This window comes from Halichondria panicea, chromosome 13, assembly GCF_963675165.1.
Source record: "Halichondria panicea chromosome 13, odHalPani1.1, whole genome shotgun sequence".
Classification (NCBI taxonomy): domain Eukaryota; kingdom Metazoa; phylum Porifera; class Demospongiae; order Suberitida; family Halichondriidae; genus Halichondria; species Halichondria panicea.
Genome location: NC_087389.1, coordinates 5,287,325 through 5,304,466, shown reverse-complemented (window position 1 = coordinate 5,304,466; position 17,142 = coordinate 5,287,325). Strand labels below are relative to the sequence as shown.

General features: G+C 40.7%; 4 protein-coding genes across 7 annotated transcripts; 2 read left to right on the top strand and 2 right to left on the bottom strand.

Moving 5' to 3' along the window:
• Positions 1–25: 25 nt before the first annotated feature.
• On the bottom strand, positions 26–1,828 carry LOC135346939 (uncharacterized). Of its 2 annotated transcripts, none has more exons than XM_064544720.1 (2): positions 1,569–1,828; positions 26–1,411 (listed from the first exon to the last, which is right to left on the bottom strand). In XM_064544720.1, exons 1-2 carry the CDS (start codon positions 1,731–1,733, stop codon positions 137–139), a joined length of 1,440 nt encoding a protein of 479 aa, XP_064400790.1. In that variant the 5' UTR covers positions 1,734–1,828; the 3' UTR covers positions 26–136. The 2 variants fall into 2 exon arrangements, with proteins under 2 accessions (XP_064400790.1, XP_064400791.1); XM_064544721.1 differs by having other exon boundaries at positions 26–1,399; positions 1,569–1,818.
• Positions 1,829–3,199: 1,371 nt separating this feature from the next.
• Positions 3,200–5,253, top strand: LOC135346942 (E3 ubiquitin-protein ligase TRIM45-like). The gene is made up of 2 exons (XM_064544723.1): positions 3,200–3,524; positions 3,999–5,253. Exons 1-2 carry the CDS (start codon positions 3,318–3,320, stop codon positions 5,223–5,225), a joined length of 1,434 nt encoding a protein of 477 aa, XP_064400793.1. The 5' UTR covers positions 3,200–3,317; the 3' UTR covers positions 5,226–5,253.
• Positions 5,254–7,459: 2,206 nt separating this feature from the next.
• Positions 7,460–9,028, top strand: LOC135346105 (uncharacterized). 3 transcript variants are annotated; one of them, XM_064543613.1, is made up of 7 exons: positions 7,460–7,780; positions 7,839–7,934; positions 7,993–8,046; positions 8,144–8,297; positions 8,365–8,426; positions 8,477–8,597; positions 8,659–8,775. In XM_064543613.1, exons 1-7 carry the CDS (start codon positions 7,460–7,462, stop codon positions 8,667–8,669), a joined length of 819 nt encoding a protein of 272 aa, XP_064399683.1. In that variant the 3' UTR covers positions 8,670–8,775. The 3 variants fall into 3 exon arrangements, with proteins under 3 accessions (XP_064399683.1, XP_064399682.1, XP_064399681.1); XM_064543612.1 differs by having other exon boundaries at positions 8,477–9,028; XM_064543611.1 differs by having other exon boundaries at positions 8,365–8,429; positions 8,477–9,028.
• A 1,357-nt stretch (positions 9,029–10,385) lies between these two features.
• On the bottom strand, positions 10,386–16,922 carry LOC135346887 (NACHT, LRR and PYD domains-containing protein 3-like). Its single transcript, XM_064544665.1, has 7 exons — positions 16,717–16,922; positions 11,766–14,530; positions 11,642–11,716; positions 11,530–11,592; positions 11,222–11,444; positions 11,057–11,137; positions 10,386–10,873 (listed from the first exon to the last, which is right to left on the bottom strand). The coding sequence occupies exons 2-7, from the start codon at positions 14,412–14,414 to the stop codon at positions 10,527–10,529; spliced, it is 3,438 nt and encodes a 1,145-aa protein (XP_064400735.1). The 5' UTR covers positions 14,415–14,530; positions 16,717–16,922; the 3' UTR covers positions 10,386–10,526.
• Positions 16,923–17,142: the final 220 nt, after the last annotated feature.

Genomic DNA, 17,142 nt, shown 5'->3' with positions numbered 1-17,142 from the left:
CGATATTTTCTATGGTTGCTAGGCGCATATAGATGTAATCATTAATATTATTATCATCAAACTTGGGTAATAATTGCTCTTGACAATGCACACATTTCAACTATATACTGTAGCAGTACAATTACTAGGGGATTGTTTATGCTTCTTTTTTGCTGTCCACGTGTTTCAGCTGCACTTCAAACGAGCCGCCGAGCCCCCACTTAAACCACTCCTCCTCCTTGTCCACCCACTTTACCTGCACCTTCCCCTCGTCCACTTTAAGAACCGTTCCTACTTCTTGCCTCTCGTCTTGTTGGCACCAGTCTGGCCCTCTCTCCACCGTGTCTCCTCGCTGAATCGATTTTTTCCCCTTGACTTTGATCGAGTGGTCCATCCTATTGCTGATTTTCTTGCATGCAAAGTCTGTTTCTACACTCACAACGATTGAGTGGTGCCCTGCAACAACTGGGTGGAAAGAAATCAACCATTTGTCTTCTTTCCTCTCGATAGTGTGATCTGGTATCTCGACCTGGTTGTGACCGTGGGTTATCTTCACACATGGCTTGCACACTCCTTTCTTTTTCGATTCGTACTCTCCAATTTTCAGGGACACTTGCAGTTCAATACGTACTTCTTCTTTGAGGTATACCGTTTGTGGGATAAGTTTAGGGTCAAGTATCAGTTCTGGTTCTGTCGTAACTAGCTCTATTTTACCCAGATCTTCAGAACTTGGTGGTGTATATTTCCTAGATTCCAATTCTAATGCTTCTGTGTCTTTCAGATCTAGTCCTAGCTTTGTGACATTTTGCAAGGCGTTTATAATATCTTGACCATCTTGTATAACTTTCTGGTCATTGTCAGATTCAACTATCTCTTCCGAGTCATCTAGAGCTTTCTTGTAGTTTTTAATGGCGTCTTCAAACTTTGTTTGTCTACTCCAAATCTTTTTCTGGTCTCCGTTGCATTCCTCTTCGGCTTCTTTTAATGTTTCATCTCGTTGTCGTTGAAGTTGTGCAATCCTCGGATCAAAGTGCTCCTTTATTTGAGATTCTAAGTGTTCTTTTTCTTTCCTTTCCCCTTTCGCTATCTCAATGCTGTTGATATATTCAAAATGCTCTTGAGCTTTTGTGAATGTAGCCTTGGTATCACTAATGAGCGTGTGTATCTTTTCCTGGACTTCTCTTCTCGTGTTCTGATCGATAAACCCATTTTCATGACCGTTGTGCCCTTCTGCAAAGCATCTGAAACAGATCAACTTGTCACAAGTCTTGCAATAGCATTCTTTATCATATTTGTCGTGTACAGAGCACTTTCTCAATGTGGGAGGGCTTTCCGTAGGTATTTTCTGTGGAGTAACAGTTTCTAATTGCTTCCTTTGCTCAGTGGCATCCCTCCAGTCCTCAACACCTCCGGTTGGCACCTGTATGTATACAAGTAACGTTTATGTTTTATTTACATGTAGAGTCTATATCACACAATTAATGTGTACAATGTTATGTATGCTTGTACGGACAATAACAGTAGAATAATATGTGGAGTATACCGCTAGTTTGTACCTACTGGTGTATAACAAACCGGCTATAACTCACCTTGTGTTTTTGTTGACACTGTGGACAAGTTACTTCATTATTTATATTATTCTCAGATATCTTTTCCAAGCATTTCTTACAGCAACCATACCTACAGCATGGAATAGGTATGAGGCCCTTAGAGTCATCACTGCACACTGGACAAGTGGTTGGTTTCTCTGCCATTTTGTTTTGAGCTGGTAAATATACATGTACAGGGGAGTTCCTAGAATTGATGTTTTGGCCATGAATATCACTATATAGATCTAGCCTCGAGACCAGCCGTTCGTTATCTGAAAGAACGCCTGGTCAAATTCCAATGTAAAACTTATCTAATTGGTCCAGGAATTTCTTGGACCGATAATTGCCCGCAACAATTGCAACCATATGCTTGCCTGTGAATATCATTATGATGCCTCCAGTAACGTGCAGCTGGCTATAGTATTGTTGTGGTTGCGGTTACTGCAGTCATGTTCACAATTACTCAAGCCTAACCACTCGCTGACTCAGCTAAACGAGTTCTACATTGGAACTTGACCAGGCGTTCTTTCAGATAACGAACGGCTGGTCTCAAGGCTACTATAGATCATAGCAGATGTGTTGAGTTTGACCCCTGTGGTCAATTTTATGCCTTAATTTATGCTTTATGTGGTTGGAAAGTATGCCATGCAAGACTTCTACACGGAAAAATGCTAACTTTTAGCTGGTTGAAACTTAATTATCAAGATAAGCGCTTTTTACAAGGAGCTTTAAGCAAACCTGGTAGAATAGAGTTATCTAGTTATTATATTCAGTAAAGTAGGACAAGGTTAACTTATGACCACTAAACTGCATAGACTTTAATACCTCATAAATTGTGGCTTGCTGTTCCGTGAAATTTCTTGTTTCCATGGGGCTGTGAACTGATAGTGGGTCTGTGATGTGTGTAGTGTGGCCTGGGAACCTATCACACATGTCATACACCTAACCCACATAAAACTGCATGTGTGCTTACTGAAAATGGCCAGTGGTTTCAGAGAGCCCAAAGTGTTGCCATGTTGTCACAGCTTCTGTCTCCATTGTCTGGAGGGAGCTCACGAGAAGACTACTCACCTGTCCTCAGTGCAGGACACAGCATCAGGTAAGGAGGGGACTGTACATATATCATATAGCCTGCTTGCATGGGTTATAAATATACCGATGGTGTATTTTTAGAGCTAAAAACGAAATTATTCCATCGCAATAGCTTCAACGTCACTATCCTGAGCTGCATGTACAAATTTTACTATTGTTTGGGTAGTTTTCACGAAAATTACCGGCTATACGGTATAGTTTGTGAATGATTGCGCTTAGTCTGCATAATTATTTGTTTTTTCCCCCACACTGCACACTGCACATTGTACATTTACATTCTTAGTTACATGATTGTTAAAATAGTCCATTCCCCACCGTTCCATTCCACCGATTCAAGACCCCAGATACTGTATAGATCATGCCGTGTGTGTGTGTGTGTGTGTGTGTGTGTGTGTGTGTGTGTGTGTGTGCATGCGTGCGTGCGTGCGTGTGTGCGTGTGCGTGTGCGTGTGTGTGTGTGCATGTGTGTGTGTGTGTGTGTGTGTGTGCGTGCGTGCGTGTGTGTGTGTGTGCGTGCGTGTGCGTGTGTGTGTGTGCATGTGTGTGTATGTATGTCTATAGTATAATTATGTGCATGTATTTGTGGCTTGTTTCCAAACCAATTAGAGGGATGTGGCGAATCACACAAGGTCCATCATATCACATGCATGTCATATCATGCACCCCACAAAACATGTGCTACTAAAAATGGCCAGCATAGAGTTGCCAGTAGCTGAGGAGTTGAGTTGTAGTGTGTGTCTGAGTGGTTTCAGAGAGCCCAAAGTGTTGCCATGTTGCCACAGCTTCTGTCTCCATTGTCTGGAGGGAGCTCACGAGAAGACTAAAGACCACCTCACTTGTCCTCAGTGCAGGGCACAGCATCAAGTAAGGAGAGTACTGTACATAATTATCGTAACTATAGGGTTTAGAATGCGTTATCATTTCTACGACAAAATGGATAAATGTAATGACCTTATTATAACATTATTATGGGGATATGATCGTGAATCTATAAAGCAATGATTAGATCGATTAGAAAAGAGTGTTTTTTGTCGCCTTCAAAACAAGTTTTAACTATAAATAGCCAATTGTTTCATACTGTCTCTTAGCAGTTAAAGCAGTCCATGAAAGTGTCTATATATAGTTCACTCAGTCTCTTAGCAGTTAAAGCAGTCCATGAAAGTGTCTATATATAGTTCACTCAAACATTTGTGTCCACACACACACACACAACAATGATCACCCTACCTGCGCACACACAGGGCAATTGTGCATGTGTATGCCTTTTCCCCTGCACTTCACTGTGTACATATTGGTTCATTTGCTGATTAGATACCTCAACTGTTCCCATGTATATAGGTGCCTCCTAATGGAGTGAAGGGGTTTCTGAATGACTACACTTTAATACCAAGCAAGGAGGACACACACACCCCGGCCACTTGTCAGCAGTGCGAGGATAACAACAATGCAGTGGCTTATTGCAACACTTGCTCCCACATCTGCAATAATTGTCTAGCAGCTCACAAACGATACAAGACGTTTAGTTCGCACAAAATTGTAAGTCATGAACGTGGTAACGGGGAAAACGAAAGTAAGTTCCAGCCAAAGAAGACGTACTATTGTGCCATCCACCCAGAGGAGAATCTCAAGGTTTACTGCAAGTCATGTCAAATGTTGGATTGTGTACACTGTTTTGTGAAGAAACACTGTTATGGTCATGATATCGGGACTATTGACAACGAAACAAGGATGGAAGCGAAAAATACCATTTGCAAGCTAGCTGACTTCACAGATTCCAAGTTGAAAGAATTTGAAGCTAATTTGAAATACATCTCATTGGTTGAAAAGGACAAGGCGAAAAGGTGTGCTCCATTGAAAAGTGAAATCAATAAGGAAATTAATGAACTCTTTGCCAAACTTGAAGAAACGCGAAAACAGCTGCTCAAAGATGTTGACGATGCTTGTACGAAAGACCTCAAAGACGTGTGGGCACAAAAAGAATACCACGAGACAGCCATTACGAACATGGAGGGTGCTCTGAGCTTTGCCAGAAGAGCTCTAGCCTGCAAGGAAGACACGGAACTACTGGCCCTCTGTGCACAAGTCACCTCCAGACTGCAAGAGCTGAGTCAGCTAAAATGGGACATTCAAGAGACTGAGAAAATTGAAATAACTACAGTGACATATACCCTTGAAGTATCTGACAATGTTAGTGTCGGGGAAGTTGGTGTTCGTATAGATGAACCAACTATTGAAATTGAACCTATTGATATGCCGAGCACCTTTGAACCATTAAAAACGGTAACAATTAAAGTGATGGCAGCCTTCGCCAATATTCTAAATATCATGCCTAGAGATCACCATAATCTGGAGCTCAGTGGAACAGTGTCATATAGTTTTTACTATAGCAAAAAGAACAACTTCAAGGAGGTTACCGTAGAAGCTGCTACAAATCAAAATGAATGGACAGTTAGTTTTGAACCTCCAAGCGGAACTACCAGCGTAACTTTAGACCTGGACGCAAGTGGGCAGTATGGACAACAATTAGTAGAAGGCTCTGAGACTTTTTGTTTATGTAATCCTTGACCTTTATATTACGTATTATTGTACATCACATTGAGAATCCGCAACGCATGGCAGTATTATTATGTCAACCAAATTAATTTATGAAAGAACCGCAGGTGCTGATGCCTCGGTGGAAGTGCCAAAGCTGCATAACATAAAGCTACTAGAGTAAAGTACTATCAATTATCAGACAGATTCGAGAAAGTTCAAGGTAAGTGAAAAAAAGAGTAAGTTCATAATGTAATGTTACATTCAGAGTTAACCAGGTCCACGGCTGTAGGGGTTAACGCTGCGTGCCCACATGAGGACCTTGCTCCTCTAATAGACATGATTGATGATCGGAGGAGAGAGAAAGATATAGTCGGCATCTTAGCCAGCACATAGTACTACTGTATGGATTGTTCCATTTGGTTGCCAGAAGTGATGCCAGTCTTTTGTAAAATGTGTTGGCCTCAGTTGTTCGCCTAACCATTATAAAAGCGAAAACTCGGCCTGGGATCGAGGCTACTGCCGGAGGAGAACAGATGGGCGAAACAAGCTGATTTTTCACCTGACAATAGGTCTACCTATATAATTATTAACAACATAACCTCCAAAAATGATAGCCCTAAAATTAGCCTCGATCCCAGGCCGAGTTTTCGCTTTTATAACGGTTAGGTTAGACTATGCCTCGGAGTAACCACGGTAGCGGAGGATATATGGGTGCATATCCTCCTCTTATAGGTGTGGTATATCCTATACTTATAGATTAATCAGACAAAACATAATATCAGACACAGGAACCTACGAATCACTGAAGAGGCAGAGCCATAAGATTTAAGGTGATTTTGGTAGCTAAAAAACTCCCTATACAACATATCACAAAACAAAAAAGCTACATGTATCCTACGCATGACAGCAGCAGTTACAAAACCACTAACTTATTCTTGTATAAGTAATTGCTGTTGGGATTGGACCAAGCTACAATTCCACTATCTGAACACATGCCGATATACCATGATATACCAGCAAACTATTCAAGTGGATACAATTAAAATAGTATGTAATTTCAAAGCTATATTATATTAATATATGTAGCTATACAATACGCTTACAAAACTTATAATATTTTTTTGAGTTATAATAAAGTACAAGTTCAAAGGACTGATAGTATGTAAAGACTCATGGACACATATAATTATATATACGCAAGTTTTGCAAATCCTATTTCATTTTCAGTTAATTATGCGCTACAGCTTGTCGTTATTGTATTTTATATCCCGTTGCTACGTTGTTGCAATATGCAGCATAATGCACTGCTGAAAGTCATAATGCACTGACCCCAAAGTCATAATGCACTAGAACCACAAAACGCCCCTCGGCATTAGACATGCAGACAATTAAATTAAGGGGATTGGCTTTGTTCACTCGATGTCAGGAACGGAAGTTAATTTAACCACAACAATTTAACCACAACACATCCCGCGAAATGCGCGCGAATTGTTCAAACACATGGCTTGAGAGTTCAGTGATGGCAAACAGTGAGTCTGATAGTGCTATAGTGGTGGCTGCCCTGATTGGGCACAGCAATTAAAGTCAATAGGCCAACAATACTATGGAGGAATAGTGGATGACGCTGAAAGCCTCCTAGAGCTACACAGCAGGTCTACTGTAAGTACATTTGGTACCAGGACGTCAGTGAGCAAGCTCTCCAAACAGGTGCAGGTGGACGATGGAAACAAATCTCCCATTGTTACCAAAGTAAGTAATGAAGTCAGTGAACAGTCAAGGGGTACACGTACATTATAATAACATTGTTAATCAAAAATAATAATTATTGTAATTATTATACACGTAGGCAAGGGTGTATTGGAATCATTCAATTGAAGGTCACAATATATCATTTGATGGCATCCCATTTATTGTTTCAAGAATTCGAAAACAGCACTGCCAGTTTGGTCAGCAGTACTTCAAGGGACGAACATTAACATCTAGTGGAACACGTCTCCAAGGTACACGCAAAGTGGGCTGTCCAGCACACATACATGTACACGAGGTGATGCTCTTCCCATCTTTTGCTGTTTCTGAACCCAGCACCCATTTACTTGGACCTAGGAAAATGAAAGAAACAAAGGCAACAAAAATGGCAGCTTTAAAGAAAGTTCTCGTAAGCGGGGAGGAAGTGGAGACAACAACAAAATATTAATAATGGTCCCGATTTATTAATACAGTTACCATGCATAATTATACATGCACTCACTGTAATACAGACATTCATGACCTCACTAAAGCAAAGTGGTGAGCACGCTAGAACAAGCTTGAAAGTGTTACAAACACTCACCTACAACTGCACTGGTCCAGATCGGCTTGATCAATTGGCTACTAAGCTTGACACCCTCATCACAGAGTTTCGTGCAATTCTACCAAAAACTGAGGGATTGATTCTTCGGCCTCAAGCACGTTTCTCTGCAAGAAAGAAAACCCAACAAATCAAACACAAGTATCTGAACCTCACTTCAAGGCTAAAACGTGGACGCCCGAAGTCTTATTGGAAGTACAGAAACAGAGTGGGACAAAAAGCTGATGCTCTCCGTAAGGTACAGTAAAATTAATGATCTCATTATATGGACATTATAGTTGATATTGCATTTCTAGAAAGACGAGAGAGCACCTGAAAGTAATACTCGTTGTTCTGGGCAACGTAGTGTACAACAGAGTCCTGTTAAACACATGGTAAAAGCACTAAGACAGGTATGTCCTCACTTTCAATTATCGGTACACGGTGCATGCATTCCTTATATTTTTGTAGGCAAAGGAGAAATTACTAGAGGAAAACGCTCCATCTACTCTCAGCCACAAAGCAGTAAATTCTTTGTTTCACTACACTTTTTAATGTATGGATGTATGGACGTACTTATATGTATATATTTGAGATGTATAAATTATTGACAAGCATGCAGGGAGAAAAGAAAAGGAAGAGGTGCAACGAATGGTCTGAGTGCAAAAAAGAGGATTGTGGTTCATGTCATACATGCAAAGATATGCTTAAATTTGGGGGCAGTGGACGCAAAAAACAATGCTGTCAATATAGAAAATGCAGAGCATTAAAATCAGGTAACATGCAACTTAACCATGTACTAAATTGTATACTCACCAGGCATAAACACCTTGATCCTTACAGCAAATGTCCTTGGTTTGACACTCAAACAATCGGGTATTCAGACTTGTAACCAAGACGTCAAGGTGGTTTGGATCTGCATTACTTAATAATTATTAATGAAATAATCACACAGATAAACACAAGTGTAAACATGAAGAATTCCACATCATTTTTAATGTATCATGGACGGAAGATTGACCAAGTATTAGGGGATGGGAACTGTTTGTTTCGAGTGCTTGCTAAACAGTTAACAGGTGATTCAGACAAACATGGCATACTAAGAGACAAGCTATGTGAATTTATCACTGTAAACAGTGAGCTTCTAGAGGGGTGGGTCACAGCAGGGGTAACTCTTGAAGAACACCTGGCCTCTGTCACTAAGCCCAACACTTGGGGAACACAGCTGGAACTTAAAGCAGCAGCAACGCTGTTCAACCTTGATATATATGTTGCCACGAATTACATCTGGACAATGATATCTCCACTCAAACCCGTCAGTTCGTGTTGTTTTCTAGATAAAGAGTGGCTCATTTATTTCAACTCTCAACGTAAATCATGGCTAGAGATATGTCACCAAAATGGATGCCATTATGATTGCATAAATTCAATCCAATGTGGAAAAAACATAACCATCTTACCCCCTCCTCTGAAGCTAGGAGAGAGTGCAAACATCACTATTTTATGAACTGATTTTCTTTTATTTACCTGTAGACTATCATCATTTCTCTGTTCCCAAGTAGTACTAGTCACAGTATACATATACATGATAATGTTATAAATAGACTGAATAGTGAATGTAGATATCCGAGTATATTAATGAGTATTTAATCATTTTGCGCAAGAGTGTTGTTTACAAAAGTCAGGTGCTTCACACGTGAACAAGCTTCCTGTACTTCACATCGAGTGAACAAACCCAATCCCAATTAAATACTGCGAGTGAAAGTCTCAGATTGCACACGTGATCTAAACGTTGCATTTTTGTGCTTAAATTATGTCAATTTGTTACTATGTGCGCCCTTATATAATTAAAGTACATGCTGACCAAACTACTGCTCAAAACAATAAATCCGTGGGATGCGCGAATGAAGGATTCCAAAACACCGTTAAGGATACATGTTCTTAAAACTATTAACTCACTGTCATTACTTACTTTGATAACAATGCAATGGGAGTCTGTTCATCGTCCATGCACCTGCACCTTGCTCACTGAAGTCCTGGTACCAATGTACTCATAGTACAGTATATAGAGCTGTGCAGCTCTATAGGAGGCATTCAACATCATCCACTGACTACTCCTCCATAATTATGTTGACCTGTTGTGCCAATGCCTAGTTTGCCTTCCAACTGCTGAAGAATTCGAGGGGTGTGGTGTGGTTTAATTAACTTCCGTTCCTGACATCGAGTGAACAAAGCCAATCCCGTTTATTCAAGGCACCTATTTACAGCTGAAATGATCCTGTACCAGGAACAATGACTATTAATACAGATAATTATGGTTGTTGCTTCTTAATTTGTCTTTGCTTTGATATTTGCCCCATATGCATGCAGAGTACCAGGAGCCATATTTTCCAAGACTCCAGGCTTCCTAGCTTGCTGACTTTGCTGTGATCATAGTCCACAGTGCATGTCTCACACTATATAGTTATCTCTCCATCCTAGCTATTAACCAACAGCTAGCACTTAGGTTCTCCCCCACCTCCCAAGAATAAACCGTCATACAATGCCGGCTATAAAAGCCCTTATAATTTTTGTCCTCACTCCCCGATATTGTTTTTGGAGGTTGGCACCATAGATAATAGAGCACAGAAACCTATGTATCCACCGAGGCATCAGCACCCGTAGGGCTAGCCTCGATCCCAGGCCGAGTTTTCGCTTTTATAACGGTTGTTCGCCTAACCGTTATAAAAGCGAAAACTCGGCCTGGGATCGAGGCTACCGTAGGGCTTTCATTACACTCAGTGTATATGATAACACAACAATGCAATTGGGCATGCATGCATGCAGTGTTCAATCAAAGAAGAATGATTAGAGCATCTTGCCTGCATGTCGGTACTCTTATAATTGTTCTTGCAGCACTGGGGTAATTTCATCCCTATCAACATCAGGACTGCACATTTATGAAATACAATCAAGGAAGTAAATTGACTTAGAAATATGGTGACAGCATGATATCACTTATACTATTATATAGCTGCTGACTGACAAATGTAAGTGGCCAATTCTTCCATTCTCATATCCAGTACGACGTCCACTAGTGCTCGGTACGTAGCTGCACCTGGATTATGCTGTCTCCACACCTTTAGAGTATGAAACATTGCTGTTTGCATGTCATTGAGAAACAAAGCATATTTAACATCTTTCTGTTCAGCAGGGCTAAGTCCCAACATCACAGGGTACGTCTCAACATTGTCAAAGTGATCTGCCAGGTCGAACATGTCTGTCTCTTCAATTTCTGTGTCAAGTTGAGAGTCGGTTACTTTAGTACACTCCTTCAATTCCTCAATGGTCACAGTCCTGAGTCCACCAGCTCCTGGGAGAAGGAAAGGGGTGTGGTTAATGAGCGGAATGTCCGATAGTGAACTGAACCCTTTAATTGACCAGACGTGAAATACTTCACTAATTGTACAATGTCTTGACATAATTTTTATTATACTGCTAAAATTTAATGTGTTATGTAATATTATAGTCACCCTGCTGATCCATGCACACATACCTGAGGGAATGGTATGTGGAAATGAAGTGACGACATCTTGTGAGGTATCTCCTTCAATCACATCAGATAGTACAGCCGTGTCTAATAATTATTGACATACGATATATTCAGCTGCATCAACCCTACGTCAACTACGTACCGATAATTATGGATGAAAATGCTCACCTGTTGTATGTTGGTCTGTTCTGTGTGTAGACTGCAGGGCTGTACAAGTAGCCTCGTCACTAGCTGTGGGGTGGTGCTCTACTGGTGATGCTTGAGAGAAGCTCTGTTCATTGATGAGAGTGTCTGGATCAGTGACATCACTAGGAGTGTCCACTGTATCCACAACCTCATAAACTATTGAGTAGTATTCCGCTGGTTTGTAAGCAGCTGAAGATCTAGATATCTATAAGATCGCAATGATGGAACAAAAGAGGAAAACCGCATGTATGATGATCAGTATCATTGCATGCGTACAGATACACACTCACCACTTCAAGATCAGCCATATCCGACAGTAGCGTATCCCAAAGAGAAAGGAAAGTACGATTCATCTAGAAAATGATGAGTGAAATTGTTATACTGAATCAATAATTTACTTACTGTTTGATTTTGTGGAGGTAAACATGTTCTCTCCCACTCAGTCAGCACTGCAGAATTCCTTGATTCCCGTATGGTCTGTGTATTAAGATAAATGCAACATAATCATGAACTATAGAGTGAGTACCTTCAACTGTTCATTGCACATGGGTATCAACTCCTCGCTCACTGGATTACCATGGAGAGCAACACCATAACAATGAGGATTTAAAAAGAAACTCTCCAGACTAGGGAACAGCTCTGGTAGACACTCAGTGAGAGCTATCACTCCCTCGTCATCAATGCAGTTGTTCCTGAGATCCAACGAGTGTAAATTCATACATATCACATTAGCGGACTTGAGATGGTGGATAAGCATTATGATGTCGGTAGAGGTGAGAGAACAACGCCAGCAGTAAAGATCTTCTAGAGATGGAAATGCTTGAAGAATCTTTGCCAGTAAGAGCGTTCCGGCAGTTCCACTGAAATTGGAGTCAGACAAGTATATTGTTGTTAAAAGGTTTGTGAGCATCTCACAGGTGACTGTGTATTGAGACTCTGAGTGAAATGAAGTGGTGAAATGGGTAACTGATAAGTCAATCATATCCAATCCTAATGGAATGTTCTCCACAACTGAACATAATCCAAGTAAACTAAGATTATTATCAGAGATATCCAAGTTTACCAGTTTGGCACAGTGAGAGGCAATTGACTGTAAGAGGGTGGTCAGCAGAGCTCCATTGACGTCAGCATCGTCAGTGAGGGTGTTGGACAAGTGTAGATACACCAGATTCATAAGAGCACCAGACTGTATAGCTGTCTCTAATGACTGTAGGCCAGACACTCCAAGAGGATTGTGGGATAAGTCCAGTCGTGTGAGGCTCGTACAAGATGTGTGGGTGAATGACGACATGATGTCAGTGAAGTTGTTCTTAGACAACGAGAGATGACCTAAAATTGTAAAGGCAGCTGAGGCTCTCTTGAATAGATCAGCAACACCTTTGTCAGACAACTTAGTCTGTTTGAGGGATAATTCTCGTACTTGCAGTTTACCATTTGCATTAGAAAGTATGTCAGTTATTTCCTTCAACAGTTTATCATCGATTGCACAATCGGATATTCTGATAACCATAACACAACACTGCTCAGCATGACGAAGAACATAGAAACAAGCTACATAGTCAAAGAGAGTGCTGAAATCACAGATCAATAAATCGTTCCCATACATTTTACCAACTTTGGTTGAGAATCTAGGGTCTAAAGCTTCGAAAGCAGCATGACATGAAGACAACAAACCACAATTTTTTACAACAAGCCAATCACGATATTTAGCAACTAAAAATTGATCCATCAAACTATCATCCAAACTGATCACCTTATCACTATGGCTACCATTGTACTTACTAGCAAGACCAAACATAAACCTCCACACCATGTTGAACCGACCACTGTCAGCATTAGCCTCAATAATCTTCAGTTTCTCCTCATTGGGTAGAGTAGCAAGATGGAGGGCAGCCAAGAACTCCTGGATGGTCAGGTGAGCAAAGTGAAAAGACAGGCCATGACCGACAGGTAGAAGTGATCGTGCAGACTGCAACAGACCAAAGCACTGCAACTTGTCACCAACTTCGGGTAAGCGAGAGGACAATTCAGCTTTTGAGAAAACCAGCTGATCTAATAATAAGCATTCGTAGGCAAACTCACAGGTCAACCAGAATACGTCTTGTATATCATTCGGAATCTCATCAAATCTATTTAGGCTAATCGGACAATCAGGGAACTTCTTTTTAACATTGCGAAGGATAATGTTAAGAACAATTTGAGTGTACAGCTCAGTTAACGTACGAGGAAGCTCTTGGTCTAAAGTGTGCCACAAGTTACAAACAATGGCACAATTGAGGGGCACAGAACACACACTCTGAATAACTGGGTTGTTCTCAAGCTGCTCGATAAGAGAAGAAGCTTTCTCTGGGAATTGCTCAAACTCTGATTCTATGTACTGCTTGATACTCTCTTCATTAAAACCAACTACCTCAACCACACGGTTCACAGAAGGAAGGTTGTGAAGAGGAGCTGAAACAGAAGGTCGTGAGGTGAGAAGAATAGAAGCTGAAGGAAGAAGACGTCCAAACAAAAGGCTGTGTAAAAAAGACCTCTTCGAACGATTTGCTTCACTGAGCTCGTCCCATCCATCAGCTATGATCAGAACTCCCTTTCCTCTTGTCTTCTTTAGTTGTTGAGCAACAGACTCACAGATGGTCTCATCGGGGTGATGAAGGGCCAGGAGGTCAGGAAGAGAAGAAGCTGAGCTGACTAACTGATCTCTTAGTGGAAGCAACAGAACACAGTTGAATTGTGTCAGGGTCTTGCCCTCTGCCCACCCTTCAGCAAGCATGGTACACAGTGTGGTTTTACCAATCCCGGCATTACCTTCAACGATGAGCTTTTTGACTGGTTTCTTGCTTTCTTCAATTTTGAACAGGTCACCATGGAGAATTGGAGTACGTTTGACCGTATCACCAGGTGTACCATGTTGTGGCAAGCCAGCTTTAAATCCTTCTTCTTTTGCAGCCTCCACTAACTGCAAGTTTATCAGCTTGTCTCCTCTAACTGGTGGCCATTGTTCCTCTGTGTTTAATTGCCTCTCTCTGTAAGCCTCTTTAATTCCTTCAACAAGCTCACTCAATGCTTCCATACTTAATGATCCTAAATTTAATGATCCTAAAAATTGTCCCAATAATAAACCAGTGTTAAGTTTTTCGTATATATCAATTGATTGATAGTTCCAACTACACATGCAGATAATGTCAAGAGTAACTTTGGAGTTATTCGTGATTAATCAAATTCTGCTTTTAAAAAATCGATCCAATTGTTTTATTAGTTATAGTGATAAAAGCAGCAACAACGATCAACCTGTATAGAAGATAGAGAATCGTAACTTAATATTATATATAATTATATACCTCAACAAATGAATGTTGCAAGCTGCGCTGTACTAATGCCTCTCGGCATGTTTAGAGTGTTATAGAATGTTTGCATTATACATGATTATGATTATTAATTGCATTACGGTTACAATAATAAAAAATGTCAGAATGTGCTATAATTATAGAAGAAGAGTTTATGAAGACAGAAGTTTATATTTGATGGTTTGATGAATGATATTAGCATTTCGTGTCATCAAGTTAAAAACGGGTGGTTCTGCACTGAGATGTCAGAGTTTACACATGCATGCATGCATGCATGCATGGCTGCTGGCAGTATAGTGTACAGCTTTGCAGCTCTCTTGTAGCCAACAAACAGCTAGCCCTTTAGTGCAAGGCTAACTCATAAATCGAAAGTTTGAGCCAACAGATGATGCAAAATACTGCAACAGCCTTCACTGTATAAAGTAAAGTAGCCATAACTCGTGAAAATCAAATCCATATGCATGTAGCAATTATAATAATAGAAGCTGGTTTTCGTTGCATTGCAACATTGTTGAGCAGTTACAGCTGGGACAGACATAATTATGCATATGTCTGCATGTGCACGTATGCATGTACATATAGTGATTGAGGTTTTACAGGTTATACAATAGTTAGACACTGTTTTATAATTAGGAAGTTTCCATAGAAGTCCTCAGGGCAAGTAGAACCCTCACTGCGTTCGGGACACAACAACCAGCCCTAAGGGCTTCTAAGTCATAGAAACTTCCTAAACAGTGTCTAAGCATTTTAGATCATAGCCATGAGTATCTAGCCAATCAGATTTGAATGTTCTTATCTAATCTTTGGCTACATGATTTTCTAAGTGAAGTATAAGTAAGTACATGCTTTTCTAAGTTGGATAGAACACTTCCTTTGAGTCAATCAGATTGCAGTATTTATGGTAAACGTGATCTAAAACAGTGTATAAACTGTGAAATTTTAATTATTGCTAGTGTAACGTAGGTCTGGCATTTACGGCAGAGGAGGTTGGACATGCATCATCATTCATGGGAGGTTTTTGCTCACATTACCATGATACTGAACACTGAAAAACTGTTATTGCTATATGTACTGAGCCTGACTTAGCTGTATCCGCATGTTGCCTGATTGGAGCAGGATTAGCTAGACTGGAGGGTATAGAGTATATAGTTCAGCAGTGCTGTATGTAGCTTGCATCGTACTGGCAGGCAAAAATCAGCTATTAAACACGCTATGCACTGATAACTTGTCAGGGATAATGTCGATTGAGGATAGTTGGGTATCGGGGCAGCTGTATACTCGCAAGTCAGCCGTTACCAGTGGCGGATTCAGAGGGGGTTCTTTGGGTTCAATTGAACCCCCCTTTGAGAGAAAGAAGTGAGTGGGAGGCTCAAGCAACTAGTTAGCAAGTTGTTCCTTTCTTACTAGCTTTCACTGCACTTCTCACTTACAATTAGTCCTTGCTAGTCCTGCAAAGCTTTGTCTGTGCAGTTTCAGTGACTATATAAAGGCTAAAAACTCTCCAGCGTAGTGCATGCAGACTGCTTATGAAAAGTGATGACCTTGTTTTTAGGAAAAAATTCGGTGTGTTAATGCGCATGCTCACTGTTTCGAAGAAGTGACGACCTTTTTTTTAGGTAAATTTAACAGCCCTTGACCCGCTCAGAGCCCTGTGCCACTGGAACCCCCCTTTCAAGAATCCTAGATCCGCCACTGGTTACAATGTATCGTCTGGCAAATTACACATGGTCTAAGTGGCTGTTTGCTGTGTGAAACCACATAATCAAATCTAGCTGTGTAGACTACAAACACTTATCAGCCACTTAGAGCGCCACAAATATTTGTGGCGCGGTCAACACAACTCTGTATGGTGAATTGACCAGACCCTTCAGGGTCTGGTCCGCGAGTCGAGACTACTGTACACCCAAAGCAGCCACAAAGTCCAAAGTACGTTAGCTAGAACTTTGCATTTGAAATTACAGTCAACGAATGTAAACCAGCAGCAAATGTTGCACACTCTTCCTATCTTGAATTCTCATTGACTTAACGTTTTATCATTGAAATTTTAATATTGACAAGATATCAGAGAGAGTCCCTGTCTCTCTACTGAGCAATGGACACGCGTGCACTTCTGAGATTTACTGTGCTTACCAATTCAGTAGTAGAAGATCTTCAGTACATTACTGAGCTCAACAAGGCTTGTCATGTTGTTCCATAATCGGTTCAACAAGGAGGGGCGTAGCTTGTAGGTTCATGGGAATTCCCCATGTGTCAAAAGATCCACCCCTTTTTTATTGCGCATGCGTACTAACTCATGGTCACTTATGAAGTCTCTGCTTTATAGCCAAATCCTGGTAAGCCACCATCTACACAAATAATTATCATAAGACATAACAGTCTTTACAACTTTTATCTATTTTATACCCATGTATTCCAATAATTATGTCATCATTCGCAACCTTGTACTATTCGTTGCCGTATTAACATTGTTTGATGGCAAAGCGACATCTTAATTCTAAGCAAAAGCAAAAACATGGCGAGAGGCATTAGCACAGCTTGCACCACTAGTTGGTTGCC

Excerpts from the sequence above, each read along its gene's own strand:
- LOC135346939 (XM_064544720.1), bottom strand. The coding sequence starts at position 1,733 with ATGGCAGAGAAACCAACCACTTGTCCAGTGTGCAGTGATGACTCTAAG. Across the intron at positions 1,412-1,568 it reads AGTGTCAACAAAAACACAAG|GTATACATACAGGTGCCAAC; the intron begins GTGAGTTATAGC and ends TAAACGTTACTT.
- LOC135346942 (XM_064544723.1), top strand. The coding sequence starts at position 3,318 with ATGCACCCCACAAAACATGTGCTACTAAAAATGGCCAGCATAGAGTTG. Across the intron at positions 3,525-3,998 it reads AGTGCAGGGCACAGCATCAA|GTGCCTCCTAATGGAGTGAA; the intron begins GTAAGGAGAGTA and ends CCATGTATATAG.
- LOC135346105 (XM_064543611.1), top strand. The coding sequence starts at position 7,460 with ATGACCTCACTAAAGCAAAGTGGTGAGCACGCTAGAACAAGCTTGAAA. Across the intron at positions 8,047-8,143 it reads CTACTCTCAGCCACAAAGCA|GGAGAAAAGAAAAGGAAGAG; the intron begins GTAAATTCTTTG and ends ACAAGCATGCAG. Across the intron at positions 8,430-8,476 it reads GTAACCAAGACGTCAAGGTG|ATAAACACAAGTGTAAACAT; the intron begins GTTTGGATCTGC and ends ATAATCACACAG.
- LOC135346887 (XM_064544665.1), bottom strand. The coding sequence starts at position 14,414 with ATGTGTAGTTGGAACTATCAATCAATTGATATATACGAAAAACTTAAC. Across the intron at positions 11,717-11,765 it reads TGTGCAATGAACAGTTGAAG|ACCATACGGGAATCAAGGAA; the intron begins GTACTCACTCTA and ends CTTAATACACAG. Across the intron at positions 11,445-11,529 it reads ATATGGCTGATCTTGAAGTG|ATATCTAGATCTTCAGCTGC; the intron begins GTGAGTGTGTAT and ends GCGATCTTATAG.